The sequence below is a fragment of the Coloeus monedula genome (assembly GCF_965178545.1).
Source record: "Coloeus monedula genome assembly, chromosome: 34".
Lineage (NCBI taxonomy): Eukaryota > Metazoa > Chordata > Aves > Passeriformes > Corvidae > Coloeus > Coloeus monedula.
The window spans coordinates 104918-128800 of NC_138814.1; the positions used below are offsets into that span (position 1 = coordinate 104918).

Sequence of the window (23883 nt, forward strand, 5' to 3'; positions counted from 1 at the left end):
ACGTCACAGCCCGCGCCCGAGCAGCCGATGATGTCACATCCCCCAAAAATGGCAGCTGGTGATGTCACAGCCCCGCCTGGGGCGCCGGTGATGTCACATCCCACCTATGATGTCACAGCCTCCTCCCCCTTCAGCCGATGATGTCACAGACCTGCGATGATGACGTCACTGCCTTCCCTCTCCTCCTGAGCAGCCGATGATGTCACAGCCTTGCCCGATGATGTCACACAGCCCCGATGACGTCAGCACTGTGGATCCCCGCCCCCTCCCTGCCATGACGTCACTCCCCGAGGGGCGGAGCCACCCGACGATGACGTTGCCGATCACTGCCAAGGCCCCGCCCCCTTCCTTGATGACGTCACGGGGGGCTGGGCCCGCCGATGATGTCACCCCCTCCGCGATGACGTCACGCCCACACCGAAGCCATAGCGGGGGGAGGGGGTCCCCGGAACCCCCCGTGACCCCCCCCGTGACCCCGTGACCTCCCCGTGACCCCACGTGCCTTAGAGCCCCTCCCCCCGCCCCTCCCCCCCTCGGGATCCGGACCCTCCCCGGGGTGGGGGAGGGGCGGGGGGAGGGGGAATAAAGTGACGTTTCCTGCCCTCCTAGCCTCGAATTTTGGGGGATTTCGGGGGATTTTGGGGGGTCTTGGGCGGGGTCCATAGGGGAGGGGGTGGGGCTATTTCGGGGGGGGGATTTGGGGTCTCAGGTGGATCTTGGGGGCTCTCGGGGGAGATGGGGGTGATCTGTGGGGGTCTCATGAGGTTTTTGAGCCTTTTTGGGGGTGGGGGGAATTTTTGGGGTCCCTGGAGGGTTTTAGGACACCCCCCCCCCCCCCCCCAAACCCCGCGCTCTGATTGGTCGCCCCACTTGCCAATCGTGCACAGCCTCGTCTCCCGGAAGCCCCGCCCTTTCTGTCCGAGTCCGCACTTCCCATTGGCAGCCGTGCCCGCCAATCAACGCCGTTCAAACCGGCGGCCCCGCCTCTTCCGCCGACCGTTACGGCGCAAACAACGCGCCGAGGCCACGCCCCCCGCGCTCTTCCCCTCACAAACCCGCCAATCAACGCGCAGAGCCCGCCTTTTCTCTCGCTGCCCATTGGCCGGCGGAGTAGCTGCTCAGCGCTGATTGGTTACTGATTGGATAGGCGGGGCTTAACGCGGCCGAGGTTATAAAAGCGGCGGCTCGGCTGGGGGGGGGCTCTCAGCGCGGCGGGCGGGCGGCGGCGGCGGAGGAGGGACCGCGCTGCCGGGGGAGGGGGAGAGGGGGCGACCCCCGGCCTCCCCCCGCCCGAGGGGTCACCCCAACACCGCGGGGACCCCCGTCAAAACCCAGGGGGCACCCCCAGGAAGCCGCTTCCTCCTCGGGGCCACTCCGGCAACGCTGGGGCCCAGCCCGGCGCCATGGTGAGGGAGGCCTGGGGGAAGCTTGGGGGGTGTCTCTGAGAGAATTTAGGGAGAAATGGGAGGGTTTCGGGGGTCCCAGGATGGGGTGAGGCCGCTCCGAGCCCTGTCCGGGGGGTTCGGAGCTGTCCCAGGCCTGGGCCGGGCCCGGAGGGTCGTGAGGGGGTTTGGGGGGTCCTGCGGTGATTTGGGTGGAATTTAGGGAGTTCTGAAGGATTTCGAGGGGATCTGGGGCGTCCTGGGGTGATTTGTGTGGGATTTAGAGAGTTTTGATTGAATTTTGGCGTTGCGGGAGGTTTTGGGAGGTCGTGTGGTGATTTGGGGAGAAATTAGGGAGTTTTGATGGATTTTGAGGGAATTTGGGGGGTCCTGGGGTGATTTGGGTGGAGTTTAGAGAATTTTTGAAGGAATTTGAGGCAATCTGGGGGGGTCTTGTGGTGATTTGGGGGAAATTTAGGGAGTTTTAAAGGGTTTTTATGGGGTCCTGAGAGAAACTGGGATTAGGGGATTCTGGGGTGATATTTGGAGACATTTCGGAGGAATTTGGGGGAAATGGATGGGGTTCTGGAGGGCGCGGGGGGATTTGTGGCGTCCTGGGCGGTTTTTGTGGGCATTTAGGGACTTTTGGGGGGTTTTGAGCTGGAGTTCACCCCAATTTTTTTATCCCCCCAGGAGCCTCGAGGCGGTGCCTGGCAGGTGAGTGGAGGGGGGAGGAAGCGACACAAATTTTGGGCTACTGGGAGGGGTTCTTCCCCCAAAAATCACTTGGAGGGTGACCTTCCTGACCCCCCTTTTGGGGTTCTTTGGGCGGGTTTGAACATTTCGGGGCGTTTCTGATCCCCCCTTTTTTTGGGGGGGAGGGGGCCCTTTGCTTCCTGCTTGGATTTTGTGGGGAGAGGGCGATTTCGGGGGGTCCCAACCCCCCTTTTTCCACCTCCTCGGGGACTCCCAGATTTTGGAACTCCCCCCTCCCCCCCCCCCCTTCCCTTTTTAAGAGTTTTAACCATTTTAGAGGGGGGGGGGTGGGTTTTGCTCCCCATTTTTGGGTGGTTTTCACACCGATTTTGATACTTTCCACTTCCTGCTTGGGGTCTAGTGGGGAGAGGGCGATTTCGGGGGGATCCCGCTCGCCCCTTTTTCCCCCTCCTGGGGTGTGCCCAGGTTTGGGGACCCCCCTTGACGCCCCGGATTCGCCCCCCCAGACGTCGAACGCGGAGAACCTGCCCCCCCAGACGCTGCGGCTGCTGTGCAGGGAGGTGTCACTGCTCAGCGCCGACCCCCCCGATGGCATCAAGGTCTTCCCCAACGACGAGGACGTCACCGACGTCCAGGTGGCCATCGAGGGGCCAGGTAGGGGCCCCCAAAATCCCCGGGGACCCCCAAAATTCTCACCCGGAACCCCCCCCGCCAAGATCCGCCTCTGATCGAGGTCACCAAAGCCACGCTGGGTTTGGTTTTTTTTTTTGGAGGGGGGGGGGTTTGACCCCGAGTTTTGGGGTGTTGACCCCACAGAGGGGTCCCCCGACACTCTAAAGATCTCCTGAATCCCAGGGATGCCCCAAAATCCCAAGGAATCACCCCAGACTCCTCATCCCACCCCAATTGGGAGCCAGAGGCATTGGCCAGGTTGGGTTTTGGGGCTTTTTTTGGGGTTTCCCACCCCCTGATCTCGCAAATTTTGGGGTTTCCCCATTCCACGTCCTTTCCCTCATCCCAAAGATCCCCCAAAATCCTGCGAATTCCCCCGAAATTCTCCCAAATCCCCCTCCCACCCCAAACGGGCGCCGAAGGCAGCGCCCAGGTCTGGTTTTGGGGGGGAACCGGGGGGGTTTGGGGGGGTTTTTCGGGGTCTCCCGCCCCGCTGACCCTTGGCTTTTGGGGTTCCAGAGGGCACCCCGTACGCGGGGGGGCTGTTCCGGATGAAGTTGGTGCTGGGCAAGGATTTCCCGGCCGCTCCCCCCAAGGGATTTTTCCTGACCAAGATTTTCCACCCCAACGTGGGGCCCAGCGGCGAAATCTGCGTGAACGTCCTCAAAAGGGACTGGAGGGCCGAGCTGGGGCTGCGCCACGTGCTACTGGTGGGACTGGGAGCCACTGGGATGGGGTTTGGGGCAAATTTGGGGGGTTTTGGGGGGGGTTCAGAGGGAGCCCCGAGGGAGGGGAGGGGGTTGTGGGGGGAAGGTGGGACTGGGAGGGACTGGGAGGGACTGGGAGGGGGTTTGGTGGGCTCGGGGTGGAATTTGGGGGGGTTTGGGGCAAATCTGCAGAGGTTTGGGGCAAATTTGGGGGAAGGAGCTTAAATTTAGGAATATTTTGGGGCAGAACGAGCGGGATTTGGGTGAGGGTATTGACAAATTCGGGGCATTTTGGGGGGCACGTTTTAACTTCCAAAGCCCCAATTTTGTGGAGCTGATTTTGGGGGGAGGGTCCTCGATAATTTGGGGAGGGAGGAACTTCGGCACGGGGCTGTTTTGGGGCAGAACGGGCGGGATTTGGGTGCGGATATTGACGAATTTGGGGCATTTTGGGGGGCACGTTTTAACTTGGAAACCCCCAATTTTTTGGGGGGGGGTCCTCAGTAATTTGGGGAGGGTCCTCAATAATTTGGGGAGGGTCCTCAATAATTTGGGGAGGGTTCCATTTTGGGGGGCAGGGGGAGGAGCTTCAGCACGGGGCCGTTTTGGGGCAGAACGGGCGGGATTTGGGTGCGGGTATTGACAAATTCGGGGCATTTTGGGGGGCACGTTTTAACTTGGAAACCCCCACTTTTCTGGAGCTGATTTTGGGGGGAGGGTCCTCAATAATTCGGGGAGAGTCCTCAATAATTTTGGGGAGGGGGGAGGAGCTTCAGCACGGGGCCGTTTTGGGGCAGAACGGGCGGGATTTGGGTGAGGTTATTGACGAATTCGGGGCATTTTGGGGGGCACATTTTAACTTGGAAACCCCCAATTTTTTGGGGGGGGGTCCTCAGTAATTTGGGGAGGGTTCCATTTTGGGGGGCAGGGGGAGGAGCTTCAGCACGGGGCCGTTTTGGGGCAGAACGGGCGGGATTTGGGTGGGGATATTGACAAATTCGGGGCATTTTGGGGGGCACATTTTAACTTGGAAACCCCCAACTTTGTGGAGCTGATTTTGGGGGGAGGGTCCTCAATAATTCGGGGAGAGTCCTCAATAATTTTGGGGAGGGGGGAGGAGCTTCAGCACGGGGTCGTTTTGGGGCAGAACGGGCGGGATTTGGGTGCGGGTATTGACGAATTCGGGGCATTTTGGGGGGCACATTTTAACTTGGAAACCCCCAATTTTCTGGAGCTGATTTTGGGGGGAGGGTCCTCAATAATTTGGGGAGAGTCCTCAATAATTTTGGGGAGGGGGGAGGAGCTTCAGCACGGGGTCGTTTTGGGGCAGAACGGGCGGGATTTGGGTGCGGGTATTGATGAATTCGGGGCATTTTGAGGGGCACGTTTTAACTTGGAAACCCCCAATTTTTTGGGGGGGGGTCCTCAGTAATTTGGGGAGGGTCCTCAATAATTTGGGGAGGGTCCTCAATAATTTGGGGAGGGTTCCATTTTGGGGGGCAGGGGGAGGAGCTTCAGCACGGGGTCGTTTTGGGGCAGAACGGGCGGGATTTGGGTGCGGATATTGACAAATTCGGGGCATTTTGGGGGGCACGTTTTAACTTGGAAACCCCCAATTTTTTGGGGGGGGGTCCTCAGTAATTTGGGGAGGGTCCTCAATAATTTGGGGAGGGTTCCATTTTGGGGGGCAGGGGGAGGAGCTTCAGCACGGGGCCGTTTTGGGGCAGAACGGGCAGGATTTGGGTGCGGATATTGACAAATTCGGGGCATTTTGGGGGGCACATTTTAACTTGGAAACCCCCAACTTTGTGGAGCTGATTTTGGGGGGAGGGTCCTCAATAATTCGGGGAGAGTCCTCAATAATTTTGGGGAGGGGCGAGGAGCTTCAGCACAGGGTCGTTTTGGGGCAGAACGGGCGGGATTTGGGTGCGGGTATCGACGAATTCGGGGCGTTTTGGGGGCCGGGTTTTTTTGGGACCGGGTTTTTTTCGGGGGGGGGGGTCTCACGGGGCTCCCCCACCCCCAGACCATCAAATGCCTGCTGATCCAGCCCAACCCCGAGTCGGCGCTGAACGAGGAGGCGGCGCGGCTGCTCCTCGAGGACTTCGAGCGCTTCGCCGCCCGCGCGCGGCTCCTGACCGAGATCCACGCCCGCGGGCCCCCCCTCCCCAAACCCGACCCCCCCCCGGGCCCCTCGGGGGGCTCCCCTGGGACCCCTCCCCTCCCCCCCGACGGCCCCGTCCCCAAAAAGCACGCGGGGGACAGGAAGCCCCCCCCCAAAAAGAAAGGGGACAAGAAACGGGCCCTGCGCAGGCTCTGAGTGGGGGGGGAGGCGGGGGGAGACCCCCCCAGACTCAATTTTGGGGGGTCCCAGACTCATTTTTGGGGGGGGGGAGGGGGGTTGGGGGGGATCTGAAGCCTCCCAGACTCATTTTGGGGTTTGTAAACCCCTGCCCGGAATCAATTGGGGGGGGGCCCAGAGCACCCCCAGGCTCAATTCAGGGGGTCTGAAAGCCCCCAGACTCATTTTGGGGGCCCCAGACTCATTTTGGGGGTCCCCAAGCCCCTCCAGAGCCGCTTAAGGGGGGAGTGGGGTCCAAAGTCCTCCTTGGGGTGGGGGGGGGGACCAGAAGCCTTGGACCCCAAAGTCCCCTTGACCCCGGCAGAGTCATTTTGGGAACCCCAAGACCCCCCCTTGACCCCCCCCCAGACCCATTTTGGGGAGTGGGGGTGTCCCCAACCCCCCCCCGGACACCCCAGACCCATTTTGGGGGGTGGGGGAGGGGAGGAATAAATTGTCCCTTTTGGCGCCGCTGCCGTGGTGGTTTTTGGGGGGGGGGGGGGGGGGGGGGAGGGGGGATTTTTGGGCGGGGGTCCGGGGTTTTTTGGGTGAGGGGGGAGGGGTCGCCCCTCCCCCCCCCCTTTAAGTTATTTTAAGTTATGTGGGAAAAGCCCCGAAAAGGTGGAAAACGCCCCCAAAAAAATCCCCATTAAAGGCTTGGTTTTGTAGCAGAGTTTGGTGTGTGATGCAGGAGGGGGTGGGGGCTCCTGGGGGGCACCTGGGGGGCACCTGGGGACATCCTGGGCACACCTGGGGACATCCTGGGCACACCTGGGGACACCTGGGGACATCCTGGGCACACCTGGGGACACCTGGGCACACCTGGGCACACCTGGGGACAGCCGGGGGACACCAGGGCACACCTGGGCACACCTGGGCACACCTGGGCACAAGCAGCGCCCACCCGGGGGCACCTGGGCCCGCTCAGGGCTCACCTGGGCTCACCTGTCCTGTCCCCTTCCCTCCCTGCCCCCTCCTTACACAAGCACCCCTCCCCCCGCGTGATTAATTAACCCCGACGTTAATGAGGCTTTAAGGAGCCCCTCCCCTCCCCCCAGCGCCATCTGCCACCCCCCGGGGGGGGGAGGGGGGCGCACGTGCCGGGGGGGGGGGGGGGGGGGGGGAGGGGTGGATACCCCGGGGGGGGAGGGGGAATTTTGGGGGTCTCGGAGGGGGGAGGGGCCGGTTTCGGGTGGGGGAGGGGAGATGGGGGGGGGGGAGTCTCGAGGAGGGGGGGAGGGGCCGATTTGGGGGAATTGGGGTGGGGGGAGGGGGAGGAATTTGGGGGTCTCAAGGTGGGGGGGGGGTCTCCCGGGGGTTTGATTTTTGGGGGGGGGGGGTCCCCAATCCGGGGGTTCCCCGCTGCCAGCCCAGCTCCGGGGTGGGGGATGGGGGCTCCCCCTCCCCCCTGCCCCTCCCCCTCGCCACGTGCCCCCGCTAAGCCAGGATCACCTTCATCCCCTCCCCCACCCCAAATCCCCCCCAAATCCCCCCCCCCCCAACCCCACCTGATAAAGGCCGGACCCGGGGCCGGCCCCGTGAGAGCAGCGGAGCCTTCGTCACCAGCCTCGTCCTCACCCTCCTCATCCTCGGCCGCGCTCCAGAACCTTCCCGTAAGGACCCTCCTCATCCTCGCCTTCGAGGCTGGAGCCTTCCTCAGCCCCGCTTTTGGGTCTGGGATCCTCTTCATCCTCACTTTCGGGGTCCAGGACTTCCTTCCGCTTCATTTTTCGGGGTTTGGGATCTTCTTCACTCTCGGTTTTGGGTCTGGAATCTTCCTCATCCTCATTCTTGGGGGTCCAGGACCTTCCTCATTTTTGGGGTTTGGGATCTTCAGCCTCGGTTTCAGGGTTCCAGGACCTTCCTCATCCTCGCTCAGGATCTTCCTTATCCTTGGTTTTGGCTCTGGGATCTTCTTCCTGCTCATTTCTGAGGTCTGGGACCTTCCTCATCCTCCTCATCCTCAGTTTTGGGCTTCCAGGATCTTCTTCGGCCTCGTTTTTGGGTCTGGGACCTTCCTCATCCTCCTTTTGGGGTGTTCAGAATCTTCCTCCTCCCCATTTTGGGGTTCAGGATCTTCTCCAGCCTCGTTTTGGGGTTTGGGACTTTCCTCATCCGTGTTTTTCGGGCTGGGACCTTCCTCATCCTCATTTTTTGGGTTTGGGATCTTCTGCCTCTTTTCAGGCTTCCAGGACCTTCCTCCTCCTCCTTTTGGGGTCTGGAACCTTCTCCTTATCCAGAACCTTCTTCCTCCTTCTCGTTTTGGGATCCACGACCTTCCTCCTCCTCCTTACCCCACTCAACCCCTTTTCCCTTTCCCTTCCTGACTCTTCCTCCTCCTCCTCCTCCCAGGATCCAAACCCTTCCTCTTCCTCCGCATTTTGGGGTCTGGAACCTTCTTCTTCCTCCTCTTCCTCGTTCCAGGATCCAACCCCTTCCTCTTCCTCCTCCTTTTGGTGTCCAGAACCTTCTTCCTCCTCACTTTGGGCTCTGAAACTTCTTCTCTTTCCCTCCCAGGCTCTTCCTCCTCCTCCTCCTCCTCCTCCTCCGCAGGCCGCGGGGGCCTCTTCTCGCCCGCCATGGGCAACGCCAAGAGCGGGGCGCTGTCCAAGGAGATCCTGGAGGAGCTGAAGATGAGCACGCGCTACACGGAGGAGGAGCTGTGCCGCTGGTACGAGAGCTTCCAGCGCCAGTGCCCCGACGGCCGCATCAGCCGCGCCGAGTTCGAGAAGATCTACGGCACCTTCTTCCCCAACTCGGACCCCAAGGGCTACGCCCGCCACGTCTTCCGCAGCTTCGACACCAACGACGACGGCACCCTGGACTTCCGGGAGTACATCATCGCCCTGCACCTGACCTCGTCCGGGAAAACCCACCTCAAGCTGGAGTGGGCGTTCTCCCTGTTCGACGTGGATCGCAACGGGGAGATCAGCAAGAGCGAGGTGCTGGAGATCATCACGGTGAGTTCGGGAACGCGGGATTTGGGGGTTTGGGATCGTCACGGTGAGTTTGGGAATCCGGGATTCGGGGTTTTGGGATCGTCACGGTGAGTTCAGGAATCCGGGATTTGGGGGTTTGGGATCGTCATGGTGAGTTCGGGAATCCGGGATTTGGGGGTTGAGATCGTCACGGTGAGTTTGGGAATCCGGGATTCGGGGGTTGGGATCATCACGGTGAGTTTGGGAATCCGGGATTTGGGGGTTTGGGATCATCATGGTGAGTTTGGGAATCCGGGATTTGGGGGTTGGGATCGTCACGGTGAGTTCGGGAATCCGGGATTTTGGGTTTTGGGATGTGGAGCTGGAGATCATCACGGTGAGGAGATTCGAGATCCCTGGACAGAGGGGACGCATGGCCGGGGGGGATCCCATGGAAAAAGGGATCCACAGGAAATGGGATCCATGGAAAAGGGGATCCATGGAAAAGGGGACCCCAAAGAAAAGGGGATCCACAGGAAATGGGATCCATGGAAAAGGGGATCCATGGAAAAGGGGATCCCAAAGAAAAGGGGATCCACAGGAAATGGGATCCATAGAATAATGGGATCCACGGAAAAGGGGATCCCATGGAAAAGGGGATCCCTGGCCTGGGGGAATCCCCTGGATCTGGGAATTCCCATCGGGATCTGGGGGAAGGGCTCTGACCCTCCAGCCCCTCCCTGCCCCCCAGGATCTGCTCTCCCCCTCTCCCCCAATTAACGCCGGGGTGGGGGAGGGGCGCTAATTGGCTTTGCCCCTCCCCCGCTGCCCCAATCCCGGATTTTCAATCCCGGAAGGAAAAAGCCCCGGGGGGGTGGGGTGGGGGAGGGGCGAGATAAACGGATCGGGGGGGGGGGAAGGGCGGGTTAATCCCCCCCCCCCCCCCGCTGAGCAGAGCCCGGTTTTGGGGTCCCCCGACCCAGTTTGGGGCTTCTCCGAGTGATTTTGGGGTCCCCAGACCGATTTTGGAGTTCCCCCGCTGGTTCCAGGCCCCCCCAAACCCCATTTTTGGGGTCCCCGGTGCCGTTTTTGGGGTCCCCGGTGCCGTTTTTGGGGTCCCGGGGCGGTTCCTGAGGGGTTTTTGGGGTCCCGCAGGCGATTTTCAGGATGATCCCGGTGGAGGAGCAGAAGCTGCTGCCGGAGGACGAGAACAGCCCCCAGAAACGGGCGGACAAACTCTGGGCCTACTTCAACAAAGGGGAAAACGGTGGGGACCCCCCGAACCCCCCCCAAACCCCTCTCGGGACCCCCGAACCCTCCCCCCGAAAAAAAAAACCCTGCTCCTTGAAACCCCTAAAAACACCCCAAAATCACCCCCCAAAACCCGCATCTTAAAACCCCCCCAAAACCCCCAAATAACCGCCCCCAAAACCCCCTAAATTTACCCCAAAACCCTCCCCTCAAGCTGCCCTAAAACCGCCCCAAACCCCCCCAAAATCCCCTCCGAGAGACCCCTAAATTTCAGGGACCCCCTTGGCCCCCCCAAACCCCTCTCGGGACCCCCGAACCCTCCCCCCGAAAAAAACCCCCTGCTCCTTGAAACCCCTAAAACCACCCCAAAATCACGCGCCTTTAAACCCCCCTAAAACCCCCTAAATTTACCCCAAACCCCTCCCCTCAAGCTGCCCTAAAACCCCCCCAAAATCCCCTCCCAGAAACCCCCACATTTCAGGGACCCCCTTGACCCCCCCCCCAAACCGTACCCGACTCACCTTTGCAGCACCCCAAAACCCCAAGAAATCACCCCAAAATCTCGTTCACGGGGACCCCCGAGTTTCGGGGCCCCCCCTCCCCAATTTCGGGGCCCCCCTCCCCAATTTCGGGGCCCCCCTGACGGCCCCGTTTGCCCCCAGACAAGATCGCCGAGGGCGAGTTCATCGAGGGCGTGATGAAGAACGACGCCATCATGAGGCTGATCCAGTACGAGCCCAAAAAATAGGGGAGGGGTCCCCAAAAAGGGGGGGAGGGGCCCCAGGGGGGCGGGGGGAGGGGCGGGGGGGGAGGGGCAATAAAGAGAATCCCCCAAAAAGCGCCGTGGGGTTTTTTTTTGGGGGGGGGGGAAGGGCGGTTTTGGGGGGAAAACTGGATTTTTGGGGGGAAAAATGGATTTTTTTGGGGAATAAAAAGGGATTTGGGGAGGGGGGGGAAAGGGTTTTGGGGTGGGGGATTTGGGGTTTTTGGGGGATGAAGGGGGTTTTGGGGAGGGAAAGGGGTTTTTATTGGGAAAAGGGATTTTTAGGGGGTAATAAAGGGTTTTTAAGGGTAAAAATTGAGGTTTTGGGAAAAAGCAGCAGTTTTAGAGGAAAAAAGTGGGAATTTTAGGGGAAAAAAAGGATTTGGGGGTGGGAAATTTGGGTTGTTTCAAGCAAAAAGTTTTGAGGGAAAAAAAGAATTTTTCGGGGAAGAAAAGGGATTTTTGTGGGGGTGAAATACGGGATTTTTGGGGCAAATCGGGGAATCTTTTTTTATTGTCAGCCCCCCCCCCCCCCCCCCGGACGGATTTTTGGGGTGGTTTTGGGGTTTTTCGGGTGATTTTCACGGGGTTTTTTTGGGGCGGTTTTGGGGTTTTTCGGGCGATTTTCACGGGGTTTTTTTTGGGGCGGTTTTGGGGTTTTTCGGGCGATTTTCACGGGGGTTTTTTTGGGGCGGTTTTGGGGTTTTTCGGGCGATTTTCACGGGGTTTTTTTGGGGTGGTTTTGGGGTTTTTCGGGCGATTTTCACGGGGGTTTTTTTGGGGCGGTTTTGGGGTTTTTCTGGCGATTTTCACGGGGTTTTTTTCGGGCGGTTTTGGGGTTTTTCGGGCGATTTTCACGGGGTTTTTTTTCAGGCGGTTTTGGGGTTTTTCGGGCGATTTTCACGGGGGTTTTTTTGGGGTTCGCAGCAGACAAAGACTCGGGGGGATGGTTTGGGGGGAGGGGTCTCCCCCCCCCCCGTTTATTTTGGGGAGGGGGCTCAGTTCTTGTAGCCCCTGCTGGCCCTGCGGCCCCGCGCCCGCTCGAACTTCGGCCCCTTGGAGCGCACGTAGGGCCTGGGGGGAAACGGGGTCAGCGCAGCCAAAATCCCCCAAATGTGCCCCAAAATCCCAGCCCAGACCCCCCAAAACCCCAAATGTCTCCCAATATCCCAGCCCAGACCCCCCAAAAACCCCAAATGTGCCCCAAAATCCCAGCCCAGACCCCCCAAAACCCCAAATGTCCCCCAAAATCCCAGCCCAGACCCCCCAAAAACCCCAAATGTCTCCCAAAATCCCAGCCCAGAGCCCCCCAAAACCCCAAATTTCCCCCAAAATCCCAGCCCAGACCTCCCAAAAATCCCCCAAAATCTATCCCAGACCCCCAGAAACCCCAAAAGTCCCAAAGATCCCAGCCCAGACCCCCAAAAACCCCAAATACCCCCCAAAATCCCAGCCCAGACCCCCAAAACCGCAAATGTCTCCCAAAATCCCAGCCCAGAGCCCCCAAAACCCCAAATGTCTCCCAAAATCCCAGCCCAGACCCCCAAAAACCCCAAATGTCTCCCAAAATCCCAGCCCAGACCCCCCAAAACCCCAAATGTCTCCCAAAATCCCAGCCCAGACCCCCCCAAAACCCCAAAAACCCCCCAAAATCCCAGCCCAGACCCCCCAAAACCCCAAATGTCTCCCAAAATCCCAGCCCAGACCCCCCAAAACCCCAAATACCCCCCAAAATCCCAGCCCAGACCCCCCAAAACCCCAAATGTCTCCCAAAATCCCAGCCCAGACCCCCCAAAACCCCAAATACCCCCCAAAATCCCAGCCCAGACCCCCAAAAACCCCAAATGTCTCCCAAAATCCCAGCCCAGAGCCCCCAAAAACCCCAAATGTCTCCCAAAATCCCAGCCCAGACCCCCAAAAACCCCAAATGTCTCCCAAAATCCCAGCCCAGACCCCCCAAAAACCCCAAATACCCCCCAAAATCCCAGCCCAGACCCCCCAAAAAGCCCAAATGTCTCCCAAAATCCCAGCCCAGACCCCCCAAAACCCCAAATGTCTCCCAAAATCCCAGCCCAGACCCCCCAAAACCCCAAATGTCTCCCAAAATCCCAGCCCAGACCCCCCAAAACCCCAAATGTTCCCCAAAATCCCAGCCCAGACCTCCCAAAAACCCCCAAATGTCTCCCAAAATCCCAGCCCAGACCCCCCAAAAACCCAAATGTCTCCCAAAATCCCAGCCCAGAGCCCCCAAAACCCCAAATGTTCCCCAAAATCCCAGCCCAGACCTCCCAAAAACCCCCAAATGTCTCCCAAAATCCCAGCCCAGACCCCCCAAAACCCCAAATGTCTCCCAAAATCCCAGCCCAGAGCCCCCAAAACCCCAAATGTTCCCCAAAATCCCAGCCCAGACCTCCCAAAAACCCCCAAATGTCTCCCAAAATCCCAGCCCAGACCCCCCAAAACCCCAAATTTGCCCCAAAATCCCAGCCCAGAGCCCCCAAAACCCCAAATGTCTCCCAAAATCCCAGCCCAGACCCCCAAAAACCCCAAATGTCTCCCAAAATCCCAGCCCAGACCCCCAAAAACCCCAAATGTCTCCCAAAATCCCAGCCCAGACCCCCCAAACCCCAAATGTGCCCCAAAATCCCAGCCCAGACCCCCCAAAACCCCAAATGTCCCCCAAAATCCCAGCCCAGACCTCCCAAAAATCCCCCAAAATCTATCCCAGACCCCCAGAAACCCCAAAAATCCCAAAGATCCCAGCCCAGACCCGCAAAAACCCCAAATACCCCCCAAAATCCCAGCCCAGACCCCCAAAACCGCAAATGTCTCCCAAAATCCCAGCCCAGAGCCCCCAAAAACCCCAAATACCCCCCAAAATCCCAGCCCAGACCCCCCAAAACCCCAAATGTCTCCCAAAATCCCAGCCCAGACCCCCAAAAACCCCAAATGTCTCCCAAAATCCCAGCCCAGACCCCCAAAACCCCAAATTTCCCCCAAAATCCCAGCCCAGACCCCCAAATGTCTCCCAAAATCCCAGCCCAGAGCCCCCAAAAAGCCCAAATGTTCCCCAAAATCCCAGCCCAGACCTCCCAAAAATCCCCCAAAATCTATCCCAGACCCCCAGAAACCCCAAAAATCCCAAAGATCCCAGCCCAGACCCGCAAAAACCCCAAATACCCCCCAAAATCCCATTCGAGACCCCCCCAAACCACCCCCAAACTCCCCCAGGACCCCCCCCAAATTCCTCCTAACCAACTAAAATCCCCCAAATCCCCCTCGAGACCCCCCCAAAATCCCCCAAACGCCCCCAGCCCCCCGTACTTGGTGTGGCTGTGGGGGGTCCCCGGCGCTTTCCCGAAATGCCGATAGACCTCGCGGGCCTTGCGGGGTCCTGGGGGGAAACCGGGAATTTGGGGGGGTCTGGGGGGATTTGGGGGGGGCCTGGAGGGGGGGAAATGGGATTTGGGGGAGTTTGGGGAGATTTGGGGGGGTCCTGGAGGGGGGGAAATGGGATTTGGGGGAGTTTGGGGGGATTTGGGGGGGCCTGGAGGGGGGGAAATGGGATTTGGGGGAGTTTGGGGGGATTTGGGGGGGCCTGGAGGGGGGGAAATGGGATTTGGGGGAGTTTGGGGGGATTTGGGGGGGGCCTGGAGGGGGGGAAATGGGATTTGGGGGAGTTTGGGGAGATTTGGGGGGGGCCTGGAGGGGGGGAAATGGGATTTGGGGGAGTTTGGGGGGATTTGGGGGGTCCTGGAGGGGGGGAAATGGGATTTGGGGGAGTTTGGGGGGATTTGGGGGGTCCTGGAGGGGGGGAAATGGGATTTGGGGGAGTTTGGGGGGATTTGGGGGGGGCCTGGAGGGGGGGAAATGGGATTTGGGGGAGTTTGGGGAGATTTGGGGGGGGCCTGGAGGGGGGGAAATGGGATTTGGGGGAGTTTGGGGGGATTTGGGGGGGGCCTGGAGGGGGGGAAATGGGATTTGGGGGAGTTTGGGGGGATTTGGGGGGGCCTGGAGCTATTTTGGGGTGCCAAAGGTGATTTTGGGGTGATTTGGAGTAATCTGAGAGGGGTTTTTGCCCCACTCCCCCGAGAGCAGCTCCGTCCCTTTGGGGTGGGGATTTGGGGTCATTTCGGGGTTTTTTGGGGTTTGGGTTATTCCGGAGTTCTCAGATGCCGTTTTGGGGTTAATTCAGGGGGATTTTGGGGTTTTTGGCATTATCTGGGGAGGGGTCTCTGCTCCATCCCCTTGGTCTTGGGGGTGGGGATTTGGGGTCATTCTGGGGCAATTTGGGGTCATTTCAGGGTTTTTTGGGGTTTGGGTTATTCCAGGGTTATTTGGGGTAATTTCACGGGGATTTTTAGGGGTTTTTGGGGTATTTGGGGAGGGGTCTCTGCCCCACCTGAGAGCAGCACGGTTCCCTTGCCCTTGGGGGTGGCCATGGCCAGCTGGTCGAAGGTCAGGATGGAGCCCCCGGCCCGCAGGATTCGGGTCCGAGCGCCCCGAGTGACCCTGAGGGCGCAGACCTGGGGGGGAAAAGGGGGGGTCAGCGCCCCAAAACCACCCAAACACCCCCCAAAATCACCCAAAACACGGCAAAATCCTAAAAAAACCATCCCAAACCCACCCAAAACTCCTAGAAACCACCCCAAATCCCCCCCAAAACCCTATGAAATCACCCCAAACTCCCCCCAAATTCCCAAAAACCCCTAAAAACAAAAAAATCCCCCGAACTCCCGCCATAAAACCACCCAGACTTCTCCCAAAATAAAAAAAACCAAGCCAAAAATGCCCCAAAATCACCCCAAACTCCCTCGGAGTTCCCCGAGCACCTTGAGCTTGGGCACGTCCTGGATCCGGACGTCGTCGGTCACCGTCCCCACCACCACGGCCGTCTTGTCCCCCCGGCCCGGCTTCCGCATCATCCGGATCTGCAGCGGCAAATCCCGGGAATTCCAGGGCAAAGCCCCCAAAACCCCCGGGGAAAAACCCAAATCCCAGGGAAAAACCCAAAATCCCAGGGAAAAAACCGAAAATCGCAGGGAAAAACCCCCAAAATCCCAGGGAAAAACCCAAAATCCTAGGGAAAAAACCCAAAACCCCAGGGAAAAATCCCAAAATCCCAGGGAAAACCCCCCCAAAACCCCCGGGGAAAAACCCAAAATCCCAGGGAAAAAACCCAAAATCCCAGGGAAAAAACCAGAATCCCAGGGAAAAAAACCAAAATCCCAGGGAAAAAACCCCAAAATCCCAGGGAAAAACCCCCCAAAATCCCAGGGAAAAAACCAAAATCCCCATGGAAAAACCCCAAAACCCCAGGGAAAAAAACCCAAAATCCCAGGGAAAAACCCCCCCAAAATCCCAGGGAAAAAACCCCCAAAATCCTAGGGAAAAACCCAAAATCCCATGGAAAACCCCAAAATCCCAGGGAAAAACCCAAAATCCCAGGGAAAAAACCCAAAATCCTAGGGAAAAACCCCAAAATCCCAGGGAAAAAAACCAAAATCCCAGGGAAAAAAACCCCAAAATCCCATGGAAAAAACCCCCCAAAATCCCAGGGAAAAACCCCCAAAATCCTAGGGAAAAACCCCAAAATCCCAGGGAAAAACCCCAAATCCCAGGGAAAAAACCCAAAATCCCAGGGAAAACCCCCCAAAATCCCAGGGAAAAAACCCAAAATCCCAGGGAAAAACCCCCCAAAATCCCAGGGAAAAAAAACCCCAAAATCCCATGGAAAAAACCCCAAAATCCTAGGGAAAAACCCAAAATCCCAGGGAAAAACCCCCAAAATCCCAGGGAAAACCCCAAAATCCCAGGGAAAAACCCCCCAAAATCCCATGGAAAAACCCCAAAATCCCAGGGAAAAAACGCAAAATCCCAGGGAAAAACCCCCAAAATCCCATGGAAAAAAACCCCAAAATCCCATGGAAAAAACCCCAAAATCCCATGGAAAAACCCCCCAAAATCCCAGGGAAAAACCCCCCAAAATCCCAGGGAAAAACCCCCAAAATCCCATGGAAAAATCCCCCAAAATCCCAGGGAAAAAAACCCAAAATCCCAGGGAAAAACCCCCCAAAATCCCAGGGAAAAAAACCCTAAAATCCCAGGGAAAAAAACCCTAAAATCCCAGGGAAAAAACCCAAAAAGTTCCATGGAAAAAACCCCCAAAATCCCAGGGAAAAAACCCCAAAATCCCAGGGAAAAAACCCAAAATCCCAGGGAAAAACCCAAAATCGCAGGGAAAAAAACCCTAAAATCCCAGGGGAAAACCCCCAAAATCCCATGGAAAAAAACCCCAAAATCCCAGGGAAAAACCTGAAATTCCACAGGAAAGCCCCCAAAAAACTCCACGTTTAAAACCCAAAAAGTTCCATGGAAAAAAACCCCAAAATCCCACACGCCCCAATTCTGGGCTGAAATGTGGCGATTTTGGGATTTCTCCAGGCAGCGTTGGGAATTTTGGGAGGAAAAGCGCGGGATTTTGGGAATGGAAAAAGTTTTTGGGGTTTTTGGGTGGAATCCCGTGGTTTTTGGGGGCAATCCCGGGGTTTTGGGTAGAATCCCGTGGTTTTTGGGTGGAATTCCGGGGTTTTTGGGGGGAATCCCGTTGTTTTTGGGGGGAATCCCGGGTTTTTGGGTGGAATTCCTGGATTTTGGGTGGAACCCCGCTGTTTTTGGGTGGAATTCCTGGTTTTTGGGTGGAACCCCGCTGTTTTTGGGTGGAATTCCTGTTTTTGGGTAGAACCCCGCTGTTTTTGGGTAGAACCCCGCTGTTTTCGGGTGGAACCCCGCGGTTTTCGGGTGGAATTCCTGGTTTTTGGGTGAAACCCCGTTGTTTTCGGGTGGAATCCCGCTGTTTTTGGGTGGAACCCCGCGGTTTTCGGGTGGCACCCCGCTGTTTTTGGGTGGAACCCCGCTGTTTTTGGGTGGAACCCCGCGGTTTTCGGGTGGAATCCCGCTGTTTTTGGGTGGAACCCCGCTGTTTTTGGGTGGAATCCCGCTGTTTTTGGGTGGAACCCCGCTGTTTTTGGGTGGAACCCCGCGGTTTTCGGGTAGAACCCCGCTGTTTTCGGGTGGAACCCCACGGTTTTCGGGTGGAACCCCGTTGTTTTTGGGTGGAATCCCGCTGTTTTTGGGTAGAACCCCGCTGTTTTCGGGTGGAACCCCACGGTTTTCGGGTGGAACCCCGTTGTTTTTGGGTGGAATTCCTGGTTTTTGGGTGGAACCCCGCTGTTTTTGGGTGGAATTCCTGTTTTTGGGTGGAACCCCGCTGTTTTTGGGTGGAATTCCTGGTTTTTGGGTGGAACCCCGCGGTTTTTGGGTGGCACCCCGCTGTTTTTGGGTGGAACCCCGCTGTTTTCGGGTAGAACCCTGCTGTTTTTGGGTGAAACCCCGCTGTTTTTGGGTAGAACCCCGCTGTTTTCGGGTAGAACCCCGCTGTTTTTGGGTGAAACCCCGCTGTTTTCGGGTAGAACCCCGCTGTTTTTGGGTGAAACCCCGCTGTTTTTGGGTAGAACCCCGCTGTTTTCGGGTAGAACCCCGCTGTTTTTGGGTGGAACCCCGCTGTTTTCGGGTAGAACCCCGCTGTTTTTGGGTGGAACCCCGCTGTTTTCGGGTAGAACCCCGCTGGTTTTCGGGTGGCACCCCGCTGTTTTTGGGTGGAATTCCTGGTTTTCGGGTGGAATCCCGCTGTTTTTGGGTGAAACCCCGCTGTTTTCGGGTAGAACCCCGCTGTTTTTGGGTGGAACCCCGCTGTTTTTGGGTGGAATTCCTGTTTTTGGGTGGAACCCCGCTGTTTTTGGGTGGAACCCCGGGTTTTTGGGTAGAACCCCGCTGTTTTCAGGTGGAACCCCGCTGTTTTCGGGTGGAACCCCGCTGTTTTTGGGTGGAACCCCGGGTTTTTGGGTGGAACCCCGGGTTTTTGGGTGAAACCCCACTGTTTTTGGGTGGAACCCCGCTGTTTTCGGGTGGAACCCCGCTGTTTTCGGGTGGAATTCCTGGTTTTTGGGTAGAACCCCGCTGTTTTCGGGTGGAACCCCGCTGTTTTTGGGTGGAACCCCGCTGTTTTCGGGTGGAACCCCGCTGTTTTTGGGTGAAACCCCACTGTTTTCGGGTAGAACCCCGCTGTTTTCGGGTAGAACCCCGCTGTTTTTGGGTGGAACCCCGCTGTTTTCGGGTAGAACCCCGCTGTTTTTGGGTGGAATCCCGCTGTTTTCGGGTGGAACCCCGCTGTTTTTGGGTGAAACCCCACTGTTTTCGGGTGAAACCCCGTTGTTTTTGGGTGGAATCCCCCTGTTTTTGGGTGGAATTCCTGGTTTTTGGGTGGAATCCCGCTGTTTTTGGGTGGAACCCCGCTGTTTTCGGGTGGAACCCCGCGGTTTTCGGGGTTTTTGGGGGTTCCCGGGCTCACCAGGCGGGACAGCGCCAGCGGCGGGCGGTTGGTTCGGCTCATGAAGAGGCGCTTGAGGATGACGCGGTTGAACGGGGCGTTGGTGCGGCGCGCCAGGAAGCGGTACAGCTGGGAAAATGCGGGAAAACCGGGAAAATCCGTGCGGGAACGGGCAAAAACGGGGGGAAACCGGGAAAATCCGTGCGGGAACGGGCAAAAACGGGGGAAAATCCGCATGGGAACGGGGAAAAACGGGGAAAATCTGCATGGGAACGGGGAAAATCCGCACGGGAACGGGGAAAAACGGGGAAAATCTGCATGGGAATGGGGAAAATCTGCATGGGAACAGGCAAAAACGGGGGAAAACCGGGAAAATCCGTGCGGGAACGGGCAAAAACGGGAAAATCCGCATGGGAACGGGGAAAATCTGCATGGGAACAGGGAAAAATGGGGGAAACCGGGGAAAATCCGCGTGGGAACGGGGAAAATCCACGTGGGAACAGGGAAAAGCGGGGAAGATCCACATAGGAATGGGGAGATATGGGAAAACCAGGGAAAATCGGCATGGGAACAGGGAAAATCCGCGTGAGAATCAGGAAAATCCGCGTGGGAACAGGAAAAAACCGGAAAAAAGGGGAAAATCGGCATGGGAACAGGGAAAACTGGGAGAAAACGGGAAAAACCGGGGAAGAAATGGGGAAAAAATGGGGAAAGACCAGGAAAAACCGGAGAAAAAATGGGGAAAAATTGGGGAAAAAACAGGGAAAACCGGGAAAATCCAAGAAAGACCGGGAATTCCGGGTGCGGGGAATAAAGGGGAGGAAAACCAGCGGAAATCGGGGGAAAAAAGGGGGTTAATGAGGGAGCTGGAAATGCGAAAATCGAGGTGGAAATGGGGAAAATGGGGTGGAAATGGGAAAATCGGAGTGGAAATGGGGAAATTGGGGTGAAAATGGGGAAATCGGGGTGGAAATGGGGAAAATGGGGTGGAAATGGGAAAATCGGAGTGGAAATGGGGAAATTGGGGTGAAAATGGGGAAATCGGGGTGGAAATGGGGAAAATGGGGTGGAAATGGGAAAATCGGGGTGGAAATGGGGAAATTGGGGTGAAAATGGGGAAACTGGGGTGGAAATGGGAAAATCGGGATGGAAATGGGAAAATCGGGGTGGAAATGGGGAAAATGGGGTGGAAATGGGGAAATCGGGGTGGAAATGGGGAAATTGGGGTGGAAATGGGGAAACCGGGGTGGAAATGGGAAAATCGGGGTGGAAATGGGGAAAATGGGGTGGAAATGGGGAAATCGGGGTGGAAATGGGGAAATTGGGGTGGAAATGGGGAAAATAGGGTGGAAATGGGGAAATCGGGGTGGAAATGGGGAAATTGGGGTGGAAATGGGGAAAATGGGGTGGAAATGGGGAAATTGGGGTGGAAATGGGAAAATCGGGGTGGAAATGGGGAAAATGGGGTGGAAATAGGAAAATCGGAGTGGAAATGGGGAAATTGGGGTGGAAATGGGGAAAATAGGGTGGAAATGGGAAAATCGGGGTGGAAATGGGAAAATCGGGGTGGAAATGGGAAAATGGGGATGGAAATGGGGAAATCGGGGTGGAAATGGGGAAATTGGGGTGGAAATGGGGAAACCGGGGTGGAAATGGGAAAATCGGGGTGGAAATGGGAAAATCGGGGTGGAAATGGGGATGGAAATGGGGAAATTTGGGTGAAAATGGGAAAACCGGGGTGAAAATGGGAATGGAATGGGAAAATTTGGGTTCGGGAAGAGGAAATGGAGCGGGAGAAGTGAGAAAGGGGGAAAAGGGGAAAAAACGGCGGCGAATGGGAAAAATCGGGGGGAAAAGCGGGAATCGGGGTTAGTGAGGGAGCGGGACAGGCGGAAAAGGGGGAAAATGGGAGAAATCGGGAAAAACCCGGGGAAAACCGGGATTAAGGAGCGACTCGCACAGCTGGAAACGGGAAAAACGGAGGAAAAAACCACGGGAGTGAGAGAACCGGGAAAAGCCGGGATGGACCGGGGAAGAGGAAACCGGGAGCGCTCAATCGGGAATACCGGGATTAACGCGGGAACACCGGAACCACCGGGAGTTACCGGGGCCGCTGCCGCGAGGGGATCAAGGCCGATACCGGGAAAAGCGGGCCCGGGAGCGCGGCGGGGGCACCGCGATCAATCCCGGCGTGGGTCCCGGTGGAACCGGGCTCGCCTCACCTTGACGAGCAACCTCAGGTAGATGTCCTGGCTCTTGGGCTCCTTCCGCCGCACTTTGCGGTCCCGGTCGTGACGGATGTCGATGCCCTGAGGCGACACCGGGCCCGGTCACCGCGGGGGCCGCCCCGGGCCCGCTCACACCGGGGGCCGCATCGGCCGCCCCGGCAGCGCCAGCGCCGCCGCCCACGCACCCCGCGGGCCCTCCCGAGCATCCCGAGCCTCCCCGGGCCCTCCCGGGCCCCCCCCGGCCGCGGATGGCGGCGGATTCGGACCCCCGGCAGGACCCACCATGGCGGCGGCGGATGGAGAGAGGCGGCAGAGCGGCGGCGCGGGGGGTTATGGGATAGAGACGGCGTTTCCGCTGTTCGCCGGAAGTGGGCGCACGGAGCCGCTCTGCCCGCCACACTCTATGGTGCTGGAGGACCGAGCCGTTATGAGTCTGCGGGGTCCTTAGTGAGCGCTGTTAATGAGCGGGAGGGCAAGGCGGGCGCGCGGTTAATTCGCGCTGTTAATTGTGGCTGCCCCGCCGCGTCCTGCGGCGCAACGCGGGGCTTCTCCTGGCAAAGCCGCCCTTGCCCTCAGCAGCCATGGCGGCGGCGGCCAAGCGTTGCCATGGCTACCGCGCTCCCATTGGTCGAGCTTCGCCCTTAAAGATGGCGCCGCGGCGGCTTCACCCCTCACTGCTCCCAACGGCGGCACCGCCCGCAACAAAGATGGCGGACGCTACGCCGCGTCCCATTGGCTGCGCGCGAAGGGGGGCGGCTCGCGATTGGCTGGGACGGAGGGAGGAGGGGAGCGCTTCCGGGTCAGGGGTCAGGGCGGCGGGGGGACCCCGGGCGGCGGGGGGGGGGCAGCGTTTTGGGGCTTCCAAAGGGATTTTTGGGGTTCCCGGGGATTTTTGGGGTCCCTGAAGGGGATTTTGGGGCCCCCCCGTTTTTCAGTGCAATAAAACCCAACCTCGGAGCGATCCCGAGGTTTTTTTGGGGGGGGCCCGCCCCTCCTCCCTCCCAGTGCTCCCAGTTTGGGGTTCCCAGTTCCGGCTCCGATTCTTTGTTGTTGGTTTTTTTTTTTTTTTTAATTCTGTACAAAAAGCCCTCCCCCACCCCCGGGGGGGGCCGCGACCCCCCCCAAAATCCGACGTGCCGGGGGGGGAGGGGCAGTAAAGTGGTCAAAGTGCGGGGCGGGGGGATTTGGGGAGGGGGAGGGGTGGTGGGGGTGCCCCTCCCCCCAACCCTGTAACGCTACTGGCCTGAACTGGGAATGGTCACTGGGGTGGGGGGGGGGGGGGGGGAGGGGGGACCCCTGGGACCCCCCCCCCCCCCAAATTTGTGCTTTGATCCAGCCCGGGGGGGGCCGGGAATAAATAGGGAAGGGGGGGGAGGGCGGGAATTTGGGAAGGGGGGGGGGGGGTGTCAGTCCCGTCACCCCCCCCGGGGCTGGGCTGGGATTGGGGATCCCGGGGCTGGATCCCACCCTGGATCCTGGAGCTCTGTCTGGGTGCTGGATCCCACCCTGGATCCCACCCTGGATCCCGGAGCCGTGTCTGGATCCCCTCGGTGATCCCCGCTCCGGCAGCCCAGAGCCCCGGGATCCCGCCTGGATCCCCCCCCCCCGCCGGCTCCTCGCTGTCTCAGGAACGTTCTGGATCGCTCCAGGCTGGCCCCGGTCTCTCCGTGCGGTCCCAGATCCCTCCAGGCTGTCCCAAATCCACCCAGCACGTTCCAGATCTTGCTGAACTGTCCCAGATCCCTCCAGGCTGTTTGGGATCACCTGGAGCCATCCCCGATCCTTCCAGAGCGTTCCAAAATCCCTCGGGGCGGTTCGGGATCACCTGGAACTGTCCGAGATCCCTCCAGAGCATTCCAAAATCCCTCAGGGCAGTTCGGGATCACCTGGAACTGTCCAAGATCCCTCCAGAGCGTTCCAAAATCCCTCAGGGCGGTTCAGGATCACCTGGAACTGTCTGAGATCCCTCCAGAGCGTTCCAAAATCCTTCGGGGCGGTTCGGGATCACCTGGAACTGTCCGAGATCCTTCCAGAGTGTTCCAAAATCCCTCGGGGCGGTTCAGGATCACCTGGAACTGTCCGAGATCCTTCCAGAGTGTTCCAAAATCCCTCGGGGCAGTTCAGGATCACCTGGAGCTGTCCCCGATCCTTCCAGAGTGTTCCAAAATCCCTCGGGGCGGTTCGGGATCACCTGGAACTGTCCGAGATCCCTCCAGAGCGTTCCAAAATCCCTCGGGGCGGTTCGGGATCACCTGGAACTGTCCGAGATCCCTCCAGAGCGTTCCAAAATCCCTTGGGGCAGTTTAGGATCACCTGGAACTGTCCGAGATCCTTCCAGAGCGTTCCAAAATCCCTCGGGGCAGTTTAGGATCACCTGGAACTGTCCGAGATCCCTCCAGAGCGTTCCAAAATCCCTCGGGGCGGCTCGGGATCACCTGGAACTGTCCGAGATCCCTCCAGAGCGTTCCAAAATCCCTCGGGGCGGTTCGGGATCACCTGGAGCCGCCCCCGGGCC

General features: G+C 58.6%; 4 protein-coding genes across 4 annotated transcripts; 3 read left to right on the forward strand and 1 right to left on the reverse strand.

Moving 5' to 3' along the window:
* Positions 1-1218: 1218 nt before the first annotated feature.
* UBE2S (ubiquitin conjugating enzyme E2 S) lies at positions 1219-6321 on the forward strand. Its single transcript, XM_082299759.1, has 5 exons — positions 1219-1406; positions 2076-2099; positions 2606-2753; positions 3291-3481; positions 5505-6321. The coding sequence occupies exons 1-5, from the start codon at positions 1404-1406 to the stop codon at positions 5796-5798; spliced, it is 660 nt and encodes a 219-aa protein (XP_082155885.1). The 5' UTR covers positions 1219-1403; the 3' UTR covers positions 5799-6321.
* A 2077-nt stretch (positions 6322-8398) lies between these two features.
* RCVRN (recoverin) lies at positions 8399-10751 on the forward strand (the record flags this gene model as incomplete). The annotated part of the gene is made up of 3 exons (XM_082299876.1): positions 8399-8779; positions 9893-10004; positions 10651-10751. 3 exons carry the CDS (start codon positions 8399-8401, stop codon positions 10734-10736), a joined length of 579 nt encoding a protein of 192 aa, XP_082156002.1. The 3' UTR covers positions 10737-10751.
* A 945-nt stretch (positions 10752-11696) lies between these two features.
* RPL18 (ribosomal protein L18) lies at positions 11697-21697 on the reverse strand. The gene is made up of 7 exons (XM_082299758.1): positions 21651-21697; positions 21363-21449; positions 19162-19269; positions 15584-15682; positions 15154-15277; positions 14076-14145; positions 11697-11825 (listed from the first exon to the last, which is right to left on the reverse strand). The coding sequence occupies exons 1-7, from the start codon at positions 21651-21653 to the stop codon at positions 11750-11752; spliced, it is 567 nt and encodes a 188-aa protein (XP_082155884.1). The 5' UTR covers positions 21654-21697; the 3' UTR covers positions 11697-11749.
* Positions 21652-23736, forward strand: LOC309583946 (uncharacterized protein; the record flags this gene model as incomplete). The annotated part of the gene is made up of 4 exons (XM_082299835.1): positions 21652-21736; positions 22016-22174; positions 22730-23057; positions 23118-23736. 4 exons carry the CDS (start codon positions 21652-21654, stop codon positions 23734-23736), a joined length of 1191 nt encoding a protein of 396 aa, XP_082155961.1.
* Positions 23737-23883: the final 147 nt, after the last annotated feature.